The sequence below is a fragment of the Aegilops tauschii genome, chromosome 2 (genome assembly GCF_002575655.3).
Source record: "Aegilops tauschii subsp. strangulata cultivar AL8/78 chromosome 2, Aet v6.0, whole genome shotgun sequence".
Lineage (NCBI taxonomy): Eukaryota > Viridiplantae > Streptophyta > Magnoliopsida > Poales > Poaceae > Aegilops > Aegilops tauschii.
This window is the reverse complement of record NC_053036.3, coordinates 60,933,131-60,958,399: the sequence shown is the minus strand read 5'-3', so window position 1 is coordinate 60,958,399 and position 25,269 is coordinate 60,933,131. Positions and strand designations below refer to the sequence as shown.

The 25,269-nt window shown below is 45.3% G+C and overlaps 3 protein-coding genes across 3 annotated transcripts; all 3 read left to right on the top strand.

The window, feature by feature from the left end:
- Positions 1-5,084: 5,084 nt before the first annotated feature.
- Positions 5,085-10,694, top strand: LOC109746392 (probable galacturonosyltransferase 7). The gene is made up of 9 exons (XM_020305511.4): positions 5,085-5,442; positions 5,617-5,648; positions 5,739-5,834; positions 6,235-6,334; positions 7,286-7,347; positions 7,998-8,296; positions 8,636-8,993; positions 9,075-9,617; positions 9,885-10,694. The coding sequence occupies exons 1-9, from the start codon at positions 5,331-5,333 to the stop codon at positions 10,164-10,166; spliced, it is 1,884 nt and encodes a 627-aa protein (XP_020161100.1). The 5' UTR covers positions 5,085-5,330; the 3' UTR covers positions 10,167-10,694.
- Positions 10,695-19,656: 8,962 nt separating this feature from the next.
- LOC109746398 (serpin-Z2A-like) lies at positions 19,657-21,097 on the top strand. Its single transcript, XM_020305517.2, has 2 exons — positions 19,657-19,920; positions 20,978-21,097. Exons 1-2 carry the CDS (start codon positions 19,657-19,659, stop codon positions 21,095-21,097), a joined length of 384 nt encoding a protein of 127 aa, XP_020161106.2.
- Positions 21,098-22,108: 1,011 nt separating this feature from the next.
- Positions 22,109-24,814, top strand: LOC141041528 (putative serpin-Z8). Its single transcript, XM_073507968.1, has one exon. It carries the CDS (start codon positions 22,109-22,111, stop codon positions 23,189-23,191), a length of 1,083 nt encoding a protein of 360 aa, XP_073364069.1. The 3' UTR covers positions 23,192-24,814.
- The last annotated feature ends 455 nt before the right edge of the window (positions 24,815-25,269 follow it).

Genomic DNA, 25,269 nt, shown 5'->3' with positions numbered 1-25,269 from the left:
AGACCTTAGTCTATCCATGTAGGTCATGCCTTCTGATCAGTCTTTTGACTCTTATGTACGTGTGTGCTCTTGCATTACTTAATAGATCTTGTTGTATACGATGATCCATTGTCAGTTATACAAAGGTTCTGATTTTAAAATTTTGTAATGTTCAGTTTAGATTTAATTTTATTCCACCTCATTTTGAATGGACAACGTGTGTGCTGTTTAAACGATCACATGTGAAATTCATAGGCATTGTGAGGGCATGGAGAAAGGATTCGATTTTTGAATCTTTTTTTCAGGGTTCAGAGCTATTACCTGCTACACCTACACACATGGAAAACTTAAACTTAGCAGTCCAAAATTAAGCAGCAAACTTTATTGCCAGTCATCTGAAAATTCAGTGACAACTGCTGACACATGAGCTTCATTTTTTAGTAGAGTAAGTAGATGATGCAGATGAAAGTTCTACCTCTCTGACAGAAACACGAACTTTCTGACCAAGGGCATACCTACAGGACAGCAGGAAGTCCTAAGGCACGCATCACACATTCACAAAAGATATGGAGCTGATATTTTAGATTAGTCTGAAGCTTTGAACCTTACCAACGCCCGTGATTTGACTCTTGGTGCTTGTGAAGTCTGAATGAAGTACCAGCAGCCAATCTATGAATGATTTCTCAGAGTATGTTACATGCTCTGATGTGATTTATGGCAGTTGTGTTCATCGTTTAACCGATCTAGCAATCTATCTTCAGTTCGCTCGAATTGTTTCTTGTTTTGTGGTTACATCTTACATGCATGGTTTGTAGAAGTAAGGGTCCATCTAGCAATCTATTTTCAGTTAGCTAACTACTAGCTAAAACCACGACGAGTAAATCGGAACGGAGGGAGTAGAAGATAATGGTATTATTATTCTTAATTTCCTATATTAAAGAAGTATGTTGCCAACAACCTACTCGGGTCCTCCCTGTGCACATCTGGTGGTGGCTCCTCCTTCTGCTTCTTCATGTGCAGATCTATTGGTGGCTCCTCCTACCCTCCACAGATCTTTATATTTTGCCATTGCTAAAGGTACATGCCTTCATCCTAGAAGAGCCTGATTTTTCTTTTGATTGCATACATCATTAGCTTGCCAGTTTAATAGTCAAATAGGAAATCAAATTCTTCCTAAGATCATGAACGGATTTTCTATAGTTTGGTTGCAAACTTAATGAACCGGTTCCTCAACATTCCAGATTGTGATGATAAGGTTCACAGGAGATGCAAGTACGTCTTCTGTCCAGAAAGGATAAATTGGTGTCCGATTTGACCACAAGCATATGATCTTTGCTCCACAAGGTTGTACTTTGATAAGGCGTGATGCTCTTTTTTGTGTAAGTTTGCCGAGGAGCAGGTCGTGCGCTGCCGCAGGGACGGGAGAGCCGGCGCCGGCTCCAAGTACGCCATCGTCCAAGTTGCGCTTGGGCTTCCCTCCAGCAGGTCCACACCGTATCTTAGGTCGTGATAGGGCTGACAGCGGTTTGGCCACTACACTCGACCATGTGCTCTGCTGACCTCGATGCCCATATTTTCCTAGACACCATGTCACGAGTACCTACCTCACAGGCTGAACTGATGGATGTTGGTATTTTGATCTTGCTATGTCAAATAGTACGATGTAATCTATGGAGCTGAAGCTATAGCTAGATCTTGATCTTACTGTCATATCCGTGTCAAGCACAAGCCGACGCCTCTATTTCCGGTGAGGCCAACCATCTAAAATACCTCCTCCATCTTAAATCCATTGATATACTTTTTTGTTACAGGCTTTTTATATATAGATATTAGAATTGGCACTATTTGGAAGTATCACTTAACTGTTGGACCCTTTTTGCAGTATACATCTTGGCTGGCCTCAACATATAGTTTTTTCTCAAATTATGGGTTTTCTTCTTCTCTCTGTTCATGCATGGTTTGCTTCTGGTGATCCGTAATGTCAGTGGTGTTGCTGCTTCTAACTTCTACTGATCCATAACAAGTGCATACTATTTCGTTTGGATAGATCTTTATATATTTCACATTTAGCTGAAAAGTTTAGTATGTGAACAGATGGTACTATTGCGGATTCTTTAACCTTTTCATGTCTGATGGCATGAATTTATCCATAGTAGGTACATGCAAAGGAACTTGACAAGAGAACAATACTCTTTTGAACAAGGCTAATTTGTTACCTTTAAATATCAGGTCCACACCACACACACACCGTAAAAGAGAGATTTATATGTATCTTTTGCAGGATTGACAGCACACGATGAGAAGAAGACATGGTTTACCTCAGAGCTGGGGACTACAGAGGATAGCGTCTTCGTGGATTCAGATAAGAATAATATTGTAAGAGGGCAAGGTATCATGTATACAATCAAGCATTGCAAAGGACTAGCTACTGCCTTGTTTATTTGTTTTATGATTGCCCAAAATTTTCTTACTAGAATTTTGAGAAGTTTGGCCATCAGTTCTACTGCTTGGTCATTTTGTATATCATGTTGCAGTCTTTCTTTTAATACAAGGTAATATTAATACCATCCATGTACTTTTGTGTTTGCTGTCCTGTACATGGTGACTAATTTTCATATACATTTTGTTTCATATTATCCATGAATATGTTCTTTTATGCATGTACCCTACAACTGGGTTATTATATGTGTGTGAAGTTTTTTTCCTTTTCACTTGATTACCATCTTTGGGCTGAGACTTTATAAATTATTGCAAGTATGTTGAGAGTGTGTTAGAAACTAAGGGCAACCCTAATTGGATATGTCCAGTCCGACATGGCATTTGCAATTGCAGTATCCGTAGAACTAAGAAAGGACCGTTCCAACTGGCAATGAGTATTGGAAAGTATAAATACTACATTACATATGGTTTCAGAAGTATAATAACAAGCTCATTGCTCATATGGTTTCTGAAGTAGAAAACATCTATACCCTTTGATGTTTGAAGTGGAAATGTATCCATGACTGTTAGTTGTTGTTGTCAATGATTTTGTTTTGGAAAAGAAATAATAAAGCCATTTTTGTTGAAGAATAACTGGGGGGTAGCACCCCACCGGTTTGTAATATTACTCGCAGGACGATATATTTTCATCGAACTGATAAAAACAACTAGATAAAGAGCTAAAACAAAAATATGGGGGACTGGTCAACATGCTAGGTCAGAGCAAAGCAAAAACCCGTATAAATGAGTCCCAAGGAGCAAAGATCATTATGTAGAATAGAATATTTTTGCTCCATGAAACCTTTCCTGGGCTCCATAAATTGTGTTTTTGTGCTCATGCTTGTGCATATTCTATAATTTTGATTCGTTGTTCAGGCATTTGGAGTTCACAGTTATCTAAGTTTCTCTTATGTGTGATTTCAAAGAATTTGGTACTTTAGAGTTTTCTATTATATTATCTTTGAATCTACTTAGAATAGATTAGTGGTATGATATAGTAAAGTAATCTAATTCAATTTCCTTTTTCATTGCAACCACTTAATTTCAATCGGGTCAAAATAAAAAAAACCATAGACAATTTTTTTCAGCCATAAGTAGAACACCAGAGCTAATTGATACACCATTTTGAAAATTGATACACTGTTGCAGGGAGAGCAGTGCACGCAGCGGTGGTCAAGGGCTTAGTGCCTGTTGACCTCGTCCGTGGCCGCTGTTGGTCGGTGAAGGAGGCATGCATGAGGTGGTGCAAGGGCATGCTGGTGACGGAGTCGCGCATCATGAGGCCGGGTGAGTAACGCTCGGGAACTGCCGGGCGCTCACATTGACGCGGGATGGGGTTGGCGCGGTGATTCAAGGAGGAGGATGTAGTTATGGGGGAGGGAGTGATGACGGAGGGGCTTCGATGGCCCGACGAGACCCTACATCATAATCAAGGAGGACCCTACGTCTAAAGGAAACAGAGCAGTCTATATCATTAGTCTATTACTGGATTTCTAGAAGAAGGAAAAAGGGAGAAATGGTTGTTTCTGCTACTCTACATTTGCTTTAAAATTGGTGTACATATATCAAGAAGAACTTGGTTGCAAAAGTGATCAAACATAACATTCAACACAAACACATTGGTTTTGTAATTAAATGCCTAAGATCTTATAATTTTGAATTAAATTGTTTGATTATACAATCAGTTCACATTATTTGGTGTAGCATGCTGTTTAACATTTTAGAGTTCCATCCTTTTTAGTAACAAAATAATGACGAACTCATATTAGTGGATCCATAAAAGTGTATGATATTAGTTTGACGAGGTTATATAGCAAGGCAATTCTTGTTTGACGAGAATAATGAAAAACCAAGCAGCAAAAGAAGATAAATTTGGAAAGAAGGGATAATTTTTCGCTCGAGGGTGGGGCTGTAAGGAATCTGTGGCATGAGTAAACAAAACCATCTTGGTTGCCGTATAGAAAAACATCTTGGTTGCCTCTTCTCTATCTCGCCCATTTTGTTGCCTGGCATGGAAGAGAGGAGGGAGAGCCGAGGAGCGTGGTGGCCTCTGGCTGTTGCCCTGGAAAAGGCAAAGGCCGTGGCACGACTGCCCGTCGCAATGCCGCTGCTCCTTGCGTGCTTGTTTCCCTCCTTACACCCCCACGTCCAACTCGATCTTCGGCTGCCGCAACGCCGTAGATGACCAAGTCTAGCGCCCGTGCCCGCGCCCGCCGCCCTCTTGTGAATGGCCAACTGATGGCCGAAGATGGGGAAGGCTTCGATAGTATGATAGTATGATGTGTGTTAGCTGATTGTCAAGAAAAAGATGTGAGTTAGTTGAGATGGCCTTATTCTTGGTTATTTTAGCTCCATGAGTAGCATTTTAATTTTTTTTAAAAGCCCATGGCAACGCACGGGCGTTTTACTAGTACTCGTAGAGAGCAACATAATGTTAGTCATTTCCTTGCAAATTTTAATAGGACGGAGGATCAAACTGCTATTTGGGATTTGACTTTTTTTTTTTGAGAAACTGTAGGGAACTGAGTTGGTTCCTAGAACCTTCGCTGGCAGCCTGGCACACGACCCGTTTCAATCGGAGCGGACCTTCGCTGGCAATTTGGCAAAGACGATGGCACGAGGCCCATGTGGCACATGTGCCGCAGGCACGGCGGCCCACCCACCCACATCACCCTGGCACCCCCTCGTCCCCGACTCGCTTCACTCCCCCCCTCCCCCCTGGCGCAACCAACCCCCCCACGCACGCACGCGCGCCGCTCCGATCAAATCCCCGCAACCGCGTCGCCCAACTCGAAGCATCCCCGCTGGCCCGCACCGACCACACCGACCCCCACTGCGATGACCAGTAGACGCGCCGCCGGGGACCGGAGCCGATGAAGGCGACGCCGCCGCAGAGGCGGAGGGGCCCGCGCCTGGTGCTGCTCGCGCTCGTCCTCTGCTCCCTGCTCGTGCCCCTCGCCTTCATCTTCGACCGCGCCCCCACCGGTACCCGCCCCCCTCCCTCTCCCTCTCCTCCCCTCCCCCGCTCGCTCTGATTCGGGGTTCGGCGAATGCGGCGCGGATGCGCGCGCGCGCGCGCGCCTCCCGGTGGATCTGGGCTGGGCACCTCCGTGGTCTCTGAATTATTAACCGCCTCTTTTTCACTGGTTTGCGATGCAGGCTACGTGACCACGGACGAGCGGCGCCGACAGGTGCGGCACTGTTTATTTCCGCCTTTATTGCGGTTGGAGCGGGGCCGGTGGGCGATTCGTGCTGATTTATCTTATTTTGTATGGATTTAGGAGGTCGTCTTTCATTCATTCGATCCCGTGGAGCCGATTGGTGGCGGTGGTGGCGGTGGCGCTGTCGATCCAGTCCCTGTCAAAGTACCGGTACAGGTATGGCTGTGCTGCCATACTCCTTTTATCCACGATGTCGACTCTTTTGTAGTAGTAGTAGATTTGTATGGTTCCGTGATGGCGACCTTAGTGATGTCTAGTCATCATCGTTTATGGTGCTTCTTGGTGTGAAGATTCTACTCTGAATTAAGCATATGACGCTCAGTGGAACGGCTGATCTGCAATGGCAAGCCTTTTTTTGGTGTAGTGTCTGTTGTGTGTTAGCTTTGTGGAGATACCGTTCTCTGCTTGTAACCCTTAGCACCAGGGGGAATGCACTTGATTTGCACTTTGTTTCATGTTTATGAAGTATGAAGGATAACAAAGTATTTTGACAGCGCAGTTCAAGAATGGGCAAATTTGCATCTGCGTTACCTCACACTTTCTTTTTTCTTCTCAGGATGCACCCAAGAAGATCTCGAATGGCAGCAGTGGGGTGCCGCCGCCGCAGCATAAGCAAATTGATCGCCCCCCTTTGGCTGTTAGTGTTAAACCAAAAGGTACCGCATAGTAACAGAAAAAAATCCGGTGCCCAGTTAATTTTTTTTTGTCTAAGCTTTTGAGATAGGAGTGAATCAGTGGAAGTGTTGCTAATGCTAGAAAATCATTTACTGAATGTAAGTATGCCTATGCAATTGCAAATAAACATGGTATACTTATTAGCAAAACCTGCTGTTTGTGCCTTTGAGGTCTACTTGAGGAAAGTGTACATCACGAATATACCGCCTGGCATGATTTAAACCAGTGCTCTTAGGTCTCCAGCTTTCTGATAATGTGATATGCCCTAAGACGTGCATGTGCTATCTCGATTTTTCTTTGGTCTCTACCTCTAGCTTCCCTTAAAATTCCTAGTTTACTTTACATAGAAGAAACAATTTATCTACCCAAATATTTCCAAACAGACTATAACGTGCATGTGCTATCTCGATTTCTCTTTGGCCTCTCACTCTTGCTTCCCTCAAAATTCCTAGTTCACTTTACATACTCTTCCCTCTGTTCCTAAATATAAGTCTTTTTAGAGATTTCAATACGGACTACATACTGAGCAAAATGAGTGAATCTGCACTCTAAAATATGTCTATATGCATTCGTATGCAGTTCTTATTGGAATCTCTAAAAAGACTTATATTTAGGAACGGAGGAAGTAGAAGCACCCAAATATTTCCAAACAGACTATGACGTGCATGTGCTATCTCGGGTTTCTTTGACCTCTCAGTCTTGTAGTTTACTTTAGATACGAGAAGCAATTTATTCTACCCAAACATTTCCAAACAAACCAGTGTTGATGTTTCGAGAACAACCTCCCTTTCTTTGGACGAGCTGTCTATATGTTTTGTTTTACGTGGAAGCTATTTGTAGGTTGCAGTCCTTTCTTTATTGGTCTTTTATCCTGTATGGTGCAGCTGTTTGTTTAGCTTTACATCTGACTCAGTAATTGATGACATATGCAGTTCTTCCGGTACAAAGAACTGAACCGCCAAAGGCTGTGAAGGGATCAACTCAAAGAACAATTGTACGCCTTCTGCATTCAAATATATACTGTATTTTTCAGAACTGGGCTCAAGCTCTGCTTATGTTTTGACATGTTTAGTCAACAAAATGAAAATTGGGGGGGGGGGGGGGGGGCTTCTACAGCAGTAGCAGCAAGTATATAATTTTTAGATATTAGATTGTCAGCTCAATCTCATAAAAGATCTTAGGCACCCAATGCAATATTTTCAAACAATTGCGTTCCATATTAGTGGATTGATGTGATAGTGTACTTAGGTAAGCTAATCTTAAGACAATGCCGAATGTACTGCAACCCAGTATCTTTCGGAGTATATAGTACTTAATTTTCCAATCAATGTTCTTATCCTTCCCCTTATCTACAGCAGTAGCAGCAAGTATATAATTTTTAGATATTAGATTGTCAGCTCAATCTCATAAAAGATCTTAGGCACCCAATGCAATATTTTCAAATAATTGCGTTCCATATTAGTGGATTGATGTGATACTGTACTTAGGTAAGCTAATCTTAAGACAATGCTGAATGTACTGCAACCCAGTATCTTTCGGAGTATATAGTACTTAATTTTCCAATCAATGTTCTTATCCTTCACCTTATCTTTGCATCAATCAGAGTCCAGTGGTTTTGCTATAACGCACATGCATTGCTTTCAGGAAGTTAGCAAGGACATAAAGAAACAAAAGAAAGACCTGAAACCAGATGAAGTGGAAAATTTAAAGGCTTGTCAGCTTGAATTTGGGAGCTACTGCCTCTGGTCAACAGAACACAAAGTAATTATGAAGGATTCAGTAGTGAAAAGGCTAAAAGACCAACTATTCGTTGCCCGCTCATACTATCCAAGCATTGCCAAACTTCAAGGTCAGGAGGCACTTACTCAGGAAATGAAGCAAAATATACAAGACCATGAGAGGGTTCTCAGTGCATCTTCTGTTGATGCTGATCTACCATCCTTGTAAGAATACATTTTTAACGGCTATGCTTTTGTTGTCTTTTCTTCATTCATTCCGTTGTAAATCTTAAATTTCAGTTTATAATGACTAGGTTATGGTACCATATCTTAGCAACACACATCAGACCGAAATGGACATTAGAGTGTTACTCCCTCTGTTTGAAAATAAAGTGTATTTAGTATTTACCTGTCTAAATTTGAACTTCGACCGTAAATTTCTCGTACAATATTTTGTTGTTTTTGTAAAAGGAGTAGAAACCCAACCTGCATATAGTTTATCAGTTTTCAATATATGAGTTGCTACTTTGATAATTCAAATGACAACTGTGCTATTTCGTTCAGTATCAACAAGAAGATAGAGCAGATGGAGCACACAATAGCAAAAGCGAAATCATGCACTGTGGAATGCCACAATGTTGTCAGGAAGCTTCGGCAGATACTTGATATGACCGATGATGAAGCTCATTTTCATATGAAGCAGAGTGCATTCCTCTACAATCTTGGTTCTCAGACATTGCCAAAAACTCACCACTGTTTCTCTATGAGGTTGACATTGGAATATTTCAAATCCCCTTCATTGGATTCTGATGTTTATCCGGCTCGCAAGTTCAATACCCCAAACCACAGGCACTATGTTATACTATCTAAGAATGTCCTTGCAGCTTCTGTTGTCATCAACTCAACAGTTATCAATTCTAAGGTATGTGGGTGATATTTACAATTATTAGTTTGCTGTTATCTTCTGCTATGGGCATTGCTGATGTTCTTATTGTTCTTGTAGGAGCCAGCAAACAATGTTTTTCATATCCTAACTGATGCTCAAAACTTCTATGGCATGAAATACTGGTTTGCCAGAAATTCATACAAAAAGGCACCTATCCATGTCGTAAACTATGAAGAAATGATTTTAGACAAGCTACCAAAGTTTAGTACGCGGGAGCTGTATTTGTCTGAGGAGTTTCGTGTTCTCATCAGGAGCACCGAGCGGCCCACTGAGCAGACAAGAATAGAGTACTTGTCATTGTTCAGCCATTCACATTTCTTTATTCCTGAAATATTCAAGGATCTAAAAAAGGTGGTCGTATTGGATGATGATGTTGTTGTTCAACGTGATCTGTCTTTCTTGTGGAAACTTGATATGGGGGACAAGGTAAATGGTGCTGTCGAATTTTGTGGTGTAAGACTGGGTCAAATGAGAAATCTCCTGGGTAAGACAAAGTATGATCCTAAATCATGTGCATGGATGTCTGGGGTGAATGTGATCAATTTGGATAATTGGAGGAGGCATAAAGTAACAGAGAATTACCTGCTGCTCTTAAAACAGGTTGGTATAAGTCTTCTCTATTTGGTTTCATACTACAGTGTATAAAAAACTTGGCTCGCATAAAAAATGGCATGGAAGAAGATTTGGACAGTTTATATGCGGTGTGAAATTTAGTTTATTATCAGTTACTAGCATGGAATAGGTAGCATGCTGCATTCATTTTTGTTACTGGGCAAGTATCATCATTTTATTAATTTCTGTGTAATACCGAACAATGGTGCTTCATATGGTTAGGACAATATTTATTCTGCTGTTGTTGTGTTGCAGGTCAAGAAAAAAGACGAGGTATCTCTGAGAGAAGCTGCCTTTTCTTTAAGCCTGTTGTCTTTTCAAAATCTCATCTACCCCCTCGATGGGAGGTCGACTCTGTCTGGACTTGGATATGATTATGGAATTGATCCGGAGGTTGCACAGAGCTCTGCAGCTTTGCACTACGATGGCAATATGAAGCCTTGGCTCGAGTTAGGCATACTGGACTACAAGAATTACTGGCGGAGGTTCCTCACTCGAGAAGATCGATTCATGGATGAGTGCAATGTAAATCCGTAGCACACTTGAAATCAGAACCATCGACAACAGTTTGCGACGTCCACTGGCCTCCTCTCGAGTGGATGCCTGTAGCTCCCAGGAGCTGCACTGTGCACTAACTCGCATGACAAACTATATGCCACTGTTGAACAGGAGAAGAGGTGCTGCCATGGGCTTACCGGTGTTGACAGGATCGAGCAGACACAGCATCATCTGTCCATTGCATTGAACATGATTGATTGATGGTTCCGGGATCTTGCGATTCTTTTATGTAGCAGGTAAAGGATGATGTGAACAAGCCGCCTCGTTGTCCAGATTGTTTGGTAAGATCTTGGATGCAAAATTATTTTTTCTCTTTCTGCCAATAAGGGCACACACACACATGTAATCTCATTTTTTTGGCTGTTAGCTGTAGCGTGGTGATTAATTTTTTGGTAGTTATGCTCCTGTGAAAGATCGCTGTCCAAATCCTATGGACTCCTCTGTGGATAACCTGTATATTGTCTGCTATACTTCCTCACTGGAATGCCATCTTTTTTGAGATCTCGACATTTTTGATCCCGAGTGGCGCAGTGTCCATTGTGGCCCTGTGCGTCTGAATTGGTGTGTGTGCTCGCTAAGCGCAAGAGGTGTATCAGTGGCTCTGCGCTCTAAGAGCATCTAGCAGACCCCGTATAAATGGCCGGAACTGTAAAATCCCGGCGATTATACTGTTTTGGGCGTTTTCCTGCCAGAACAGACTCAGGCAGCCCCGCCCGTAAAACTTTTGCGGTGGCCTGGAAACGCGCCCCCTTGACCAGTATAAGTGTGGGTTTAGCTGCTGGATACGGGCCCGAACCCAAGTGTGGGTTTAGCTGCTGGATACGGGCCGAACCCTATCCCTCCGCCGACGCGAAAATCCCCAATTCCTCACCGCCGGTCCCTCAGATCCCCCGCCCGCGCCTCCAATCCGCCGCCCGCTCCTCCAATCTGTCGCGCGCGATGGCCAAGTCCGCCCGCCGTGCCAACGAGGACCCCGAGCGGGCGCGTCGCGTCAGATCCGACGGGGCGCGGAAGCGCGCCTCCTTGCGGTACACACACCACGGGTGGTCGCCCCCGCCGTCGCTCCTCCGCCGCAAGACGGAGGAGTACGACCGTGCGCGCGGGCGCCTCTTCTCTGGCACCGGCAGCTCCTCCGGGGCGTCCAGCTCGCGCTTGTCTATCACCCTGGTGAAGAGGATGCCGGAGGCCGAGGCAGGGCCGGTGAGACGTGCCGGTGGCGTCGTCGAGTCGAAGGACTTCCTCCCCACGGCGCAGGCGGATGCCATTTTGCCCATGATGCTAGCGCGCAGTGCGTGGGAGGAGAGCAAGGAGGAGTTGCGCCGCGAGGCCGCTGAGCAGGAGTAGATCTTCATCGACCTCGACTACTCCGACTCCGACTGAGCTCTGGTCAGCTACCGCATGAGCTCCGGTGATATCCGTTTTGTTAGTGCTAGAGTAGCGTAGCTCCGGCGTAGTTCCGGCGAGCTTTTTATGTATATATATCTATGCTGGGTACGAACGAACTTCCCCTTTATATGAATGATCTATTCTCCAGTGAACTTTGCATTTAATTTCTCGCGCGAAACATGTTATTTAAAATTTACGGTTTTGGATACTGTTTCTGATCTGCCGCAACGATTTTGAGCCCGTATAGACCCCTCGCGTGAACTGTAAACTGCGTTTACAGTTTCGCAGAATAGGGGGGGTCTGCTAGAGATTCTCTAAGGGCATCTCCAGTGGGAGGACGCTTCTGTAGGCACTTGAGCAAATGAAAAAAAGTATTTTGTGCTAAGCCCCTAAGAGTCTGTATCCAACGCTAGAAGCAGCATGTGGATGCCTAAGAGCATCTCTAGCAGACCCCGTATAATGCCGACCTGTAAAATGCGTTTACAGTTTGTTGCAGATGAGATTTGTGGGACAAATTCGTGCGCTGCAGATCAGACCCTGTATATGAAACTGTAAAAAAAAAACATTCGCGGGAGAAACTTGCAACGACATTGATCATACATTAGTTCATCTACATACTACGTTGTTCATACGTAGTTCATCTACATCGATCATACTGGAGGGGGAATCTGCGGGCCCGAGCCTAGCTACCAAAATCGACGAGCTCGTGGCGTCGACGACACGGCGGAGGAGCCGGAGGAGCTCAGTCCTCGTCGGAGTTGAGGTCGATGAAGACCTTGGCCTGCTCCGCCTTCATGACGCGCAGGTCCGCCTCCTTGGACGCGTGCGCCTGCGACGCCGCGACACCCTGCTCGAGGAAGAATCACTCGTAGTCGAGCTCGCGGCGGCGGAGCGCGTCAGCCTCCTCCTGCTCCCTCGCCGAGCGCTCGGGAATGACGTGCTCTAGGTGCTCCTCCTGCCCCAGGGGGAGGTAGGATCCCTCTAAATGTTCAGGCGTTGGAGGAATTTTTGGCTTGGGACCTGACCATATCCTATTCCTTTAAGGTTCAATTACCACTCGGAGTGGCGGTAGTTGTATTGCTCTAGAGTGACGATATCCTGAATTAAGGGGTAGTAATTTATATGGTCTGTGGTTCATGGGCTAGGCTTATGGCCCACCGATCACTAAAAGGGAGGATTACTGAAACTGTGAACCTCAGCACGATCAAGATGAAAACCTTTGAAGACTTGTGTGCTCTTCAAGGATAGCTCTATAGCAAGCGCATTGGCAATCGACCATGTATGTAGCCTAGATACCCGAGTGCATATATAAGCCGAGGGGTTTAGTCTTTAGAGACACGATTATCTACTGACCATAAATGTTTTCCCTTTTGGCTGAGGGGGCTAAACTGTATGCAGTAACAACAAAGCTCAGTCAATGACAACAATTAAAAAAAGGGTGTGTCTAGGGCACATCTAGATATGCTCTAGTTATTGCACATCTAAGTGGGTGAATTAAGCATAGAGAGAAAGAGGAAAAAGAAAAAGAAAAAATCTACACGAATCTCAACATAAAATCAATGACATGTGACTTAGATGTGCAATACTTATAGCAAAACTGTTAAAAAAAAGACATGCCCAACTTAGATGTGACTGAAGTTTAGACAGACCCTTAGAAAGTATACAAAGAAGGAAAATAAAAAAAGAAAAGGAAACCCAAATGATAACGCCCACACGTGTGGCACTTATCATCACGCCCACACGCAGTAGTTGCCGTTGGATTGATTTGCACAAATTTTACAGCAGTTGTCATCTGGGTCAAAGGCCACCTAAGCAAACAGTGTTGTGTGGGCGAAACGCTCCTTGCCCGAACGCGTGTGGCGGTTGAGAATTCGGCCCGAACGAGTTAGATGTCATTGATTTTGCACGCACGAATCTTCATGCATCTGCCGAGCCACGTTTATGCTTGGACCAGCACACCTTATCCTCTCGCCTCATGGTCCCACACCTCTCCACTCGCAAGAGCGGCGGTGGTGGAGCCTTTCCCCCGCATCGACGGCGGCCACGCGCCAAGGAGCTCCGCCCCCCCACCCCACCCCACATCGACGGCGGTCCCCGCTTCGACGGCTGCAACCTCCCGCGGCGGCCTCACATGGAGGAGTGCGGCCACGGGACGTGGGAGCTCCGCTGCCCCGCGACGGTCTCGGATGGAGGAGTGCGCACACGCGACGAGCTCTGCTACTCCGGCGACGGCCTCACATGGAGGAGTTCGGCAGGTCCCGCGGCATGCGTTGGTGGTTGCTGTGCGGGTCCCGCGGCGCCTGCGCTACTCCATCATCGGAAGGGCCTGCTCTTCTTCCGCCGCCGCCACGGTCCCTCTCGACGGAACTGGGCGGCGGGTGCTCGCGGCGACCAGCGGGGCTCCCCTTCGTCTCCATGCGCGGCAGTGGCGCTCTCCCTTCATCTTCGTGCGTGGCGGCAGCGGCGGCGGTGTGCGTGCGCACAGCAGAAGGATGGTGCCGCGAGCAGTTTTGGCGGCGGGTTCGATTCCGGCGAGGACAAGGAGGCCGCCACGCATGGGGCTGCGCGGTCCGACGACGCTTCTACTACGCGAGCGATTTGGGCTCGGCTCCACCCCCTGCAGCGGCCGGTGCCCCCGACGACTATCGCCTCCTGCCGTGAGCCCGAGCTGCCGCTGCTACCGCCGCGCTCTTAGTGCTGCTCGTCGCCACGCCAGGCCAACCTCCTCCCACTCCTCCCGCTGGCGCCACTGCCCTCCATGGTGAGTCCATCCCCTGCTAGATACATCCGGAGCGCTAGCCGTTGGCTGCTCTGCTCCATCAGTGTCGCACTGCCCCCAAAATTTGGCGCTCTGCATTTGCTAACTGTTGCTGCTAACTGCTATTTTGGTCCATGTTCTGTAGCGTTGTTGCTGACTAATGTGTGCTAGTAGTTAACTCCTGGAGATGATAGGGGTATGGAACGACGTGCATTGGTCAGTAGAGATTCCCCTGGCTTCCTCCTAGCTTTGCTTTTTCTGTAGCAACTTCATCATGTGAGAGGAAGCCAGGGGATCACAAAGTTATGTAGTGAAATTGCCATGAAAATTTGTTACCATGGGCATAATTTGTTACGAGTAGTTGCCATGGCTTTGATAACAAAAATCCCACGGCAAAATACCATGGCAAATTTGAACATGCATTTGCCATGGCAATTTTTCATCATTTTTCTTATCATTTCATATTTGTGGCAAATTGTTCTATGAAAGCACGGTAAATTTGAAAAAAAATATCCAACCGCAAATTTTGATTATGCATTTTTTTGCCATGGCAAATTTGATCAATTTTTTGTGTTGTTTCGCCTACACAACAATTTAATTACACTAAAAGATGGCAAATATTGGTAAAATACCATGGCAAATCTGAACATGCATTTTCCATGGCAAATTTGATCATACATTTGCCATGGCAAATTTAAAATATGCATTTTTTGCCATGGCAAATTTGAAATATTCATTTTTTGTCATGGCAAATTTGAATACGCATTTTGCCATGGAAAATTTGAAATATGCAGTTTTTGCCATGGCAAATTTGATCCTTTTTTGTGTTGTTTTCACATACATGGCAATTTAATAATCACATAAAATATGACAAGTTTGGTAAATACCATGGAAAATTTGAACATGCTTTTTCCATGGCAATTTTCTCTTTTCTTTTTCAACATGGAAAAATTGCTTCATATTTTTGGACCATGGCAATTTACTTTCATGGAGCACGGGAAAATGTAGTTTACGGAGCATGGCAATTTCTTTTGTTCGCAACATGGCCAAAAATCACTTTTGTTTAGACCACGACGTTTTAGTTTAATAGATCATGGCAAATGTAGTTTATGGAACATGGCAATTTTATTATATGAACCATGGCAAATGGCTTCTCTTTTTTTTTTTGCAACATGGCATTTTTCTTTCGAACGGGACCAAGGAAAATTTAGTGCATGCATCATGGGAATTATAGTGTATGGATCATGGCATTTTTTATTCTATGCATCATACAAATTTTCTGTTTTTGAACGGGACCATGGCAAATTTTCTTTCATGGCAATGGTAGTTCATGGAGCATGGCAAATTTTTGTCCTTTGTAACATGGCAATTTTTTTTGAATGGGACCATGGCAAACTTAGTGTATGTATCATGGCAAATGTAGTTAATGGGGCATGGAAATTTTATTATTATATAGATCATGGAAAATTTTCTTTCTTTTTGCAACATGGCAAATTTTATTTTTTTCAACGGGACCATGGCAATCTCAGTGCATCTTTCATGGCAACGGTAGTTTATGGAGCATGGCAAATTTTCTTCCTTCTTTTACAACCTTGCAAATTTTGTTTTCAAACAGGACCATGGCAAACTTAGTGTGTGTACCATGGCAAATGCAATTTTTGGAGCATGGCAATTTCCAATTTTAAGGACCATGGCGAATTTTCTTTCCTTTTTTGCAACATGGCAAATTTTCTTCTTTAACGGGACTATGGCAACATTAGATTTACTCATGTTTCTCGTTTAATACCATCGCAATTTTATTTGCACCATGGAAAACTAAGTTCAAGCATGGCAAATGTAGTTTATGGATCATGGCAATGTTCTTTTTCTTTTGCAACATGGCAAAAGTTACTTTTTATTTGACCATGGCAATGTAGCTCCTCCCTCGGGCTAGACGCCGACCAGGAGGTCGTCCTCCGTGATGACGACCATGATTTTTGTTTTGTTTTTTGAAAACATGGCATTGTTTGAATTTTTATGTGATGACAAGTTGATATGCACCCCCGCTGCAAACTTGCCATGTTTTTAGCTAGGGAAACAACAATATTTTCCATGGCAAATTCATACAATTTGCCATCATATAGCAGATGTCATAGCAAAATTTCAACCTGTTTTTTTACTATAGGTATATTCAATCTGCAGTTTTTGCTTTGACATTGTTTAATACTTAGACCATGGCTATTCCTGTACTTTTAGACCATATAATTTTCATAATTAGATCAATGAGAATTTTTAATAGAAACCATTTGTATACGGCAACTCTATCAAACTTGTTGCCATGGCAATTTTTTTCCGACACATGTCAAATTGTTTTTGTTGGCACGTATGTAATGTACTATAGGGCAACTGTATTGTTTTTAATTTTTATATACACACGGTTCTGGTTATGTTTTTTGGCTTGTTTTAGTGAAGCAATAGGTAACTGGGCTGCACGTGTTTTTGTTGTTGTTGGGCTGGCTGGTTCAGCGTCATGTTGGGCCAACAGGAATCGTTTGGTCTGGGATCGATCCCGCACCGAAAGTGTACGTTGACATAGAGTCGTGTGGTTGTCTCAAAAAAATAAATAAATATAGAGTCGTGTGGTAGGGTGCTCCTCCTGCCACACGTGTGGGCAGTTTAATGTCGCCCACACAGAGTCGTGTGGGCTGCTGCTGTACATGCCACACATGGTCGTGTGGTCGGGTGTCTATTGTGCCACACGTGTGGCAGTTATCGGCGTCCAAAGGAAATCTAACAGGAAACCCAGGCCGAGACGATACAAATTTGAGAACGTAAACGTAACGATCACGAAGAACCCCGGAGGCGACTGCAATGAGCAAAAATGTAACTCACCGGCCTAAACGACGAGCAAACACTCGAACGTGAGAGCAAGGGATCACCCAACGAATGGACGAGCTCCAAGGAGGGAGGAAAGAGGGAGCACATTGCGTGATATTACTCTGAAGAACGGAGAGGAGCTCCGTGAAGAAGACTATCGCACCATGCTTGATTTCATGTTGAGCCGACTCCAGTCCGACGTCAATCCCTGGGCGCTGAAGGAGCTCCTGAACAGAAAGACTGGCTACCAATAAAGATCCAAAACTGCACACTTTATATAGTTATGTATCCAGGATCGGCTGCATGCTCTAGTGTTGAATCGGGTATAGAACCCAGGAGAGACAGTGCCCAGATCGTTACGCCTTTCGTGCGGGTCGGAACTTACCCGACAAGGAAAATCAAAGAAGAAGAAAGCCCTGGTATTCTCTACTTGAATTCAGGAAGATTCAGATACCGAAATCAGGAACCCGGGTATGGGACCGACCTGGGATTCTTCCATCCGAGTGAGTACCGCCCTTATGATTTGGTTTGAGTACGGGACCGACCTTCTCTTTTGTTTGTAATTGGGCTTGCCCGAAACAAAGGAACTTTGGTGTGAGAACCCACCCGAGTTGGTAAGAAATGACATAGCGAGAACTGAGCAGCTCGAAAAGCTCGGACTTCGTATACAGAAAGTAGAACTAAAAGCAGATGAGTAGAGATTGAATCGAGCATAGAAATAAGAGTGTTTTTCTTTGCTTAGCACTGTTCGGTCAAATCCTTTATCCCCAGTTCAAATCTGGGTGTCGCCTGACCAAAAAAATACTTAGGATTTCTTATTGTACTGATTGAACTCGACAAATTCTTGCCCTGCATAAGCAAAGGAAAAGAACTAGGCCTGTCGATACTGATGATGGAATCTCCTCTTTGAAGTCCTCTAATAGTGAGGAATATAGGTCATATACTTGATCCTCACCATCAACCCGTCAAAAGTTAGTACGCACTGCTAGATCCTAGAAATAGCTCATTATCTGGTAAGCAGACGAGGATGCATCACATATATATGTGACATCCGCAGCCTCAGATTTGGCCTACGAACTACGAGAAAATAAATACGAGATATGGATATATAGAGCCTGGATTCCCCTTTTGACGGCTTAAATAGCGGCTAAGCACATTTGGATTTAGCGGGTAGCGATTTGGCTGCTCCTATCCCAAAGATAAGAATATGACGGCGTTTTCCTCTTCACTTTTATTTTTATTTATTTGATGGAATCGTCCGGGCAGAAACGGGGAAGAATCTCTTCTGTCGTAGAGGCCTCGTCGAGTGCTTTTCAGTAGAGCGTATGATGTCGATGGCCCGAGGTAGAGCACTCAATGGGCTAGGGCCGGGCTACCCTGTCAATTGTAAAAAGTAGTTGAGTCGTGTCTCGCAGGAGAGAAGCAAATGAAACGCTTTCATAAAAATTCTCGTAGAATCAAGAATGAAGTTTTCATTCTGTACATGCCAGATCATGAATTAGTAACTGCATCCAATCTCTGAAAAGTCCCGATTGTTTCGATTTTTGAAATGGGATATTTACGGAAGGGCCCCGCTCTCGTCTCTGCTGACGAAGCCTTTATCTCTGTCTCTATTATCCTCGTACCTGCTGATCTCTTCGACTGATAGAGTCTATGCTATTGGTGAAGCTGGGGGTGGACCAAGAAAGAGGCAGGCGATTGGGTCCTTCCCATCCTCTGTGATGTCAGTCTCTTTGTCATTCTTTCACCCTTGCTGAGTAGTGTGGGTTAGAGATATAGAAAAGAAAAAGTAGAAAAGGATTAAAAAAGAGGGAATTCCCAATCCAATCAAAAAACCCATTTTGGTCTTAGTGTGGCCCGCCCAGCGGGGCCTGAGTGAGCTCAGTGGTCAGCCCCTGACGTTAGGGGTCTTTGGCTTTTGCCAGATCTATAGAGATATTACGAGTCCTCCGTCCCAGATTCCCGGAACGGGCTGAGCTACTGCCCGAAATAGAAGAGGACGACTAGAGTAGAGGAGCACAAAACCTCCAGCTCTTTTTGAGAGTCAGGGGCTTTAAAAGCGCTTTCAAAAGGGCTGTCTGCATTACTGGATTCACTATATCAAATTGTAGTAAAAACAAGGGGCCATGTTGGAGCTGCTGGAATATGATACGAAAATACAGATTGATGTTTCTACTTCTCCTCTCTCGGGAATAGTTTACCGACCGGGCCATAGGATCACTGTATTCAGAGGTCAATTCTCTTTCTTTGACCTCCCACCGTTCACGACATCCCTTGCTTCTCGCAAGAACGGGTAACGATCACGCATTGGCTCAACTCTGCAATGCTTTCTCAAAAAAAAAAAAAACTCTGCAATACAAATACTCCAAACCCCCAAACCCTTATATTAGCAACTCGTAAACAGCAACCGAAGCAAAGTAATCAGATCCGTCAGCGATTCTAAACCCTCTATCGATTCGATACAATATGATGGACTTCCAAGGAGCCGGGCCGACGAGGAGGCATCAGCCGCAGCCTGCCGGCGGCGACTCCGGCTCCGAGGGGCTGGCGGCGCTATCCGCCGGCCTCGCGCGGGCCCTGGCCGACAAGCACGCAAACAACAACCTGGTCTTCTCGCCACTGTCCATCTACACCGCGCTAGCGCTCGTTGCGGCCGGCGCCCGCGGTGCCACCCTGGACGAGATCCTCCGCTTCCTTGGCGCGCCGTCCCGTGGCAAGCTCGACGCGTTCGTCGTGCGCGCGGCAGGGGACGCGGGCGGACCCAGGACAAAAATGACCCGGGGTCCCATGTCTATCACATATACGTGGATATCAAGTCATAATATAGATAAAAGTAACACAGTTAACAATAAAATATACCTAGAATACGATATGATCGTAAATATGATTACCAAAGGTGCAAAATAAAGAGTTCACTTGAAATACTAGCTGATTGTAGGAAATTACACAGTAAAGGAGAATCAAAGTGTTCAAATTATGAATAAAGTATAAGTGATGATGAGAAAATGCAACACTAGATCCTGATCCTGTTCAAATCAAAAGAAACAAAACCACTTAGCAACATATTAATTACAGCTGTGTAATAAGTTTTTTGCGATAAGTGTAATAAGTAAGTTACAACAATTACCTTTCTAAAATGGTTTCTTATTTTCTTTCATGGCCTCAAAGCGATCAATTACTGCATCAGTATCACTTTGCCGCTGCTTCCAGCCGTCCTAGTCTCCTAGAGTATTGCAATACTGACATTTTGTTCTCCACTGACCACTACAATAGCCAAATAGTCCAATAGCCAACACGATCATAATTTCTGGTCTTATCCCGTAGCCCTAATTTCCTAGGGTTAGGGAAACAAAACAAGAATTGTAACAGAATTTGCAAATTGCAATAGAGGCAGACACACACCAAATTGGGTCTGATGCAGCATACCTATTCTTTCTTTCTTCACTGATTGGGCGAATTGGGGCGATCTAGCGATAGGGGCGACTGCGAGCACGGCGTACAGGGGCACGACGCGAAGCGGCGAGTAGACGAACAACGGAAAAGGCGAGGAGATAGGCAACGTATTGATGAATCGATCCTGATCGATCGATATATGTACTGGGCCTTCCCGCTGGGCGGTCTGGGGCCTAGTTAGCTAGTTGTGGCCTTTTGGTCTCTGTACGGGGTGTCCCAGCAACAAATTTAGGGGTGTCCCAGTCTTCGTGGGCTCTGTATGTGTAAGGTAAAATAGATTTTTACCCGGTGTCATGGGCTACCCGCTGGACCAACGTGGGCCCGCCCCTGGCTGCAGGACCGGTCGGGCTCCGGCGGCCCGCGCGTGGCGTTCGCGTGCGGCGTCTGGAGCGACATGGCGAAATCACTAATTAAGGAGTACTCGTTGCAAAGAACACTCCATCTTTCCAGGTCATGACAAGTGACGCACATGTAGCGCCACTTGTCACAACCTGGGAGTTTTTTTTGTAGATTCGTTTATTCAAAACGTTTTATCTCTTAAACCGTGCGTCCAAATCTCAAACCGTTTTCACTATTGGATTCCTCGCGTCGAGATCTTTAAAACTAGATCCATGTTGATAGGTTTTGACGAACTTTTTTTTTCACGAAAAAAGCGGACGAAAAGAACCGGACGAAAAAATCAAACCGGGAGCACGGTTTTTTTCCCTTTTCGAAAAAGGCACGCCCGTGCCTTTCGCGAAATCACAACCTTACCTCTCGTGGAAGCAAAACCGTGACTCTCGTGGAAAGAAAAAAAACAGAAAACGCGTTTTTTTCCCTTTCCAAAATAGGCACGCCCGTGACTCTCGCGAAAGCACAACCGTGCCTCTGGCAAAAGCAAAACCGTGACTCTCGTGAAAGAAAAAAAACAGAAAACGCGTATTTTTTCCCCTTTCCGAAAGGCACGGCCGTGACTCTCGCAAAAGCACAACCGTGCCTCTCACGGAAGCAAAACCGTGACTCTCGCGAAAAAAAACAGAAAACGAATTTTGTTTTTCCCTTTCCGAGAGGCACGGCCGTGACTCCCACGAAAGCACAACCGTGCCTCTCGCGGAAGTAAACCCGTGAGTCTCGCGAAAGAAAAAAAAACAGAAAACGCGTTTTTTCATTTCCAAAAGACACGGCCGTGACTCTCGCTAAAGCACAACCGTGCCTCTCGCGAAAGAAAAAACGTGACTTTTGACAAAAGAAAAAAAAAGTAAACGCGTTTTTTCGCGCAAATTTTTTTTTGGTCGAAACTCTAAGGAAGACCGGGGGAAAACCAAAACGTCGAAAAAACCTGTTTAAAAAGCCGAAAACGCGTGCGAAAAAAAAATCTGAAGGAAACGTCCAGAGCGCGACACGTGGTGAATGGCTGAGAGCGCGCCCAAGTGGCGCTGGTTGTTGCGAGGCTCCCGAAGGAGTCTCGTTAACTAATTGGTCCCCAGACATGGCGTGCCCGCTCAAGCCCGGGTTCCGCAGGGCCGTCGTGGACGGCGCGTACGGTGCCGAGGCCTCCACCGTGGACTTCCGCGGCGACCCCGAGGGTTCGCGCCAGCTGATCAACGCGTGGGCGGCGCGCGCCACCAACGACCTGATCGACTCCGTCCTCGGCAAGGGTTCGGTGAGCCCGCTCACTCGCGTCGTGCTCGGTAACGCCGTCTACTTCAAGGGCAAGTGGGAGAAGCCCTTTGAAAAGAGGCACATCGCCGACGCGCCGTTCCGCCGGGCCGGCGGCCCCGTCGACGTGCCCTTCATGCAGAGCTGGAAGATGCAGTTCGTGGCTGTGCACGCCGGGTTCAAGGTGCTCAAGCTTAAGTACGAGATGGGGGACGCGCGTGCGCGCCCGCCGCTCCATCCCAGAGACGACGCGAGCACGCAAGACAGACGCACCGAAATCTTTCACCGTGATCCCACGAAGCCCGCCCCGTTCTTCCCTAACCGTGCCCCGCTTGGCCATCCTGATCGATTCTCTCATGCTGCTCGCCAGCCCAACGCATCTTCCCGTCTCGCCGGCTTGCCCAGCTCCAGCTCTAGCCCCACACAGTTCTCCATGTGCATCTTCCTCCCGGACGCCGACGACGGCCTGCGCAGCCTTCTCGACGCGATTGCTTCCCGGCCGGGCTTCTTGCACGAGCACCTGCCTACTCAGAAGGTGGACGTCGGTGAGTTCCGGGTGCCCAAGTTCAAGCTCTCCTTCCATGACAGCATCGTCGGCGTCCTCAACAAGCTGGGCCTCGGCCTGCCGTTCAGCGAGGCGCCCGACCTGTCCGACATGACGGAGGACGACCGCTCGGGCCTCCCGCTGGTCCTGAGCGAGGTCGTCCACAAAGCGGTCATCGAGGTGAACGAGGAAGGCACCGAGGCCGCGGCCGTAACCATGTGTCAGATGTTCATTGGGTGCGCGGCCAGGCTGAGGCTGCCGCCACCGGTGGATTTCGTCGCCGATCATCCGTTCGCCTACTTCATTGTGGAGGAAGGGACCGGCGCCGTCGTCTTCGCCGGCCATGTCCTAGACCCCTCGACACAATAATAGCAACAACATAGGAATAGGATGTTGAGATGATGCCAATTTTTACACATTTTGGAAGGTTTGTCGCTTTATTTGTTCCTCCGCGCTTATAAGGACGTTACCAGTAATGCTACACGTATAAATAAGTTATAGGGCTTTACAAAGAGAATTATTTTATCAGCTTATGATTGGTTAATATAGATGAGAGAGCCAGCCCACCCCCGGGGGATAATTCAAGGTTGCGCATGGGAAAAAGTAGTAGCTATACCATTCAGATTCACGGATAATGGTGTCATAAAAAACTCACCAGTTAATATGCCATTTATAGATAATTCAAGGATGGGAGCAAATAATAAGATTTCTAGTTGTTGGATGGGGAAGCCTCCGGGCTGCCTAGTTCCAAACCTTGTGCACGATGTAATCCCTGTTTAATTTTTGTTAAAGCTAGCCATGATGGCTTTCCCTAAAAAAAGAAAGAATGGGAGCAAATAAAGCATTTAATTTTTTCTTCGATGTCAATCTTTTTGTTTTGTGCCCGAGGAATAGATGTGTGTTTTGATAGATAATTCATACACAAAAAAGTATCAAAGGCATATCAACTAATTATAAGATTGTGGTAAATACTCCCTCCGTCCCATAATATAAGAGCATTTTTTACACTAATGTAGTGTCAAAAACGCTCTTATATTATGGGATGAAGGGAATAACATTTGATTTTAATTACGAATTGGAGTACATTAGAGCTTCTATGTTTATGCAAACCGTGCACATTGCACTGTGGGCGGTAAATTCTCAAATCATCGCTGCACATTTCCTACATACAGTTTAATTAAGAAGTGGAATACTTGCACTCATGCCGTATTAATAACTATCGAGTACTACCCGTCAAAAATAAATAAATAACTATCGAGTACTAAAAGCTACTCCCTCTTATAAAATTTATAGAGGGAGTAGTACATATCAAAGCAATGTGTGCTTGCAAGGCGTCGTTTTAGTGTACAACAATCGATTCTTGATCGATGGAAATTATTCATCGGTACGAATCAATTAAAATGCAAGAAATGAGTTTCGCTTGTGCACACAATTCTTTTACTTAGTTACATCGATAGTTGGGAGACAACAGTTCCCTAGTTGCAAAGGACAGCTTTTTCTCATATCCAAACTGCCCCTTGTGCTATAAATGCTAGTGTTACGTATAACAAGTTTAAAAAAAAGATAGGCATCAACACAAAGTTAAATACTCCCTCCGTTTACTATTATAAAATGTTTTGACTTTTTCTTTAATTTGAATGTATATAGACGTATTTTAATGTGTTCATTAACTTATCAGGGAGTACCTCACAAAAAGTCAGTAAGTAACAACATTAAGATGGCCTTGATCTCCTGACCGAGTAACTATACCCTCACACAACGGAGCACGCGGCTTGACTTACGGGCAAAATCTCCACGGATACCACTTACGGACTCCTCTCCACCAGTCTCTTCCCTTGATTTTAAGTGCGGGACCCACCCTCTCCTAATTCCAATCACGGTTTCCCAACTCAGCCCGTAACTCCATTCGGTAGGAATGAGCGCGTAAATGTAGCATTTCTCCTAGCAACAGGCGCTTGGGTCTAATTACCGACCATTTTGCCCAATTCCCGATCGAGGCTGGGATTCTTGTTTGCGTTGACGCCGGGTCTGTCATCGGGCGCTCCAACTCTTCCATGAGTTTGTTTTGAACGGTTAGAGCATCTCTAGCAAACCCTGTAAAAGGGACGAACCCATATAATTCCAGCGAGTATATGGGTTTGGCCCGTTTTTAGAGAAGCTACCAAAGTTTAGTACGCGAGAGTATTTGCCTGAGGAGTTTCGTGTTCTCATCAGGAGCACCGAGCGGCCCACTGAGCAGACAAGAATAGAGTACTTGTCATTGTTCAACCATTCACATATCTTTATTCCTGAAATATTCAAGGATCTAAAAAAGGTGGTTGTATTGGATGATGATGTGGTTGTTCAACGTGATCTCTCTTCAAACCATGTGTCGGCATTCAGATCCATTTTCACCGTTGGAATCATCACGACGAGATCTCTGAAACTAGATCCTACATAGATACGTT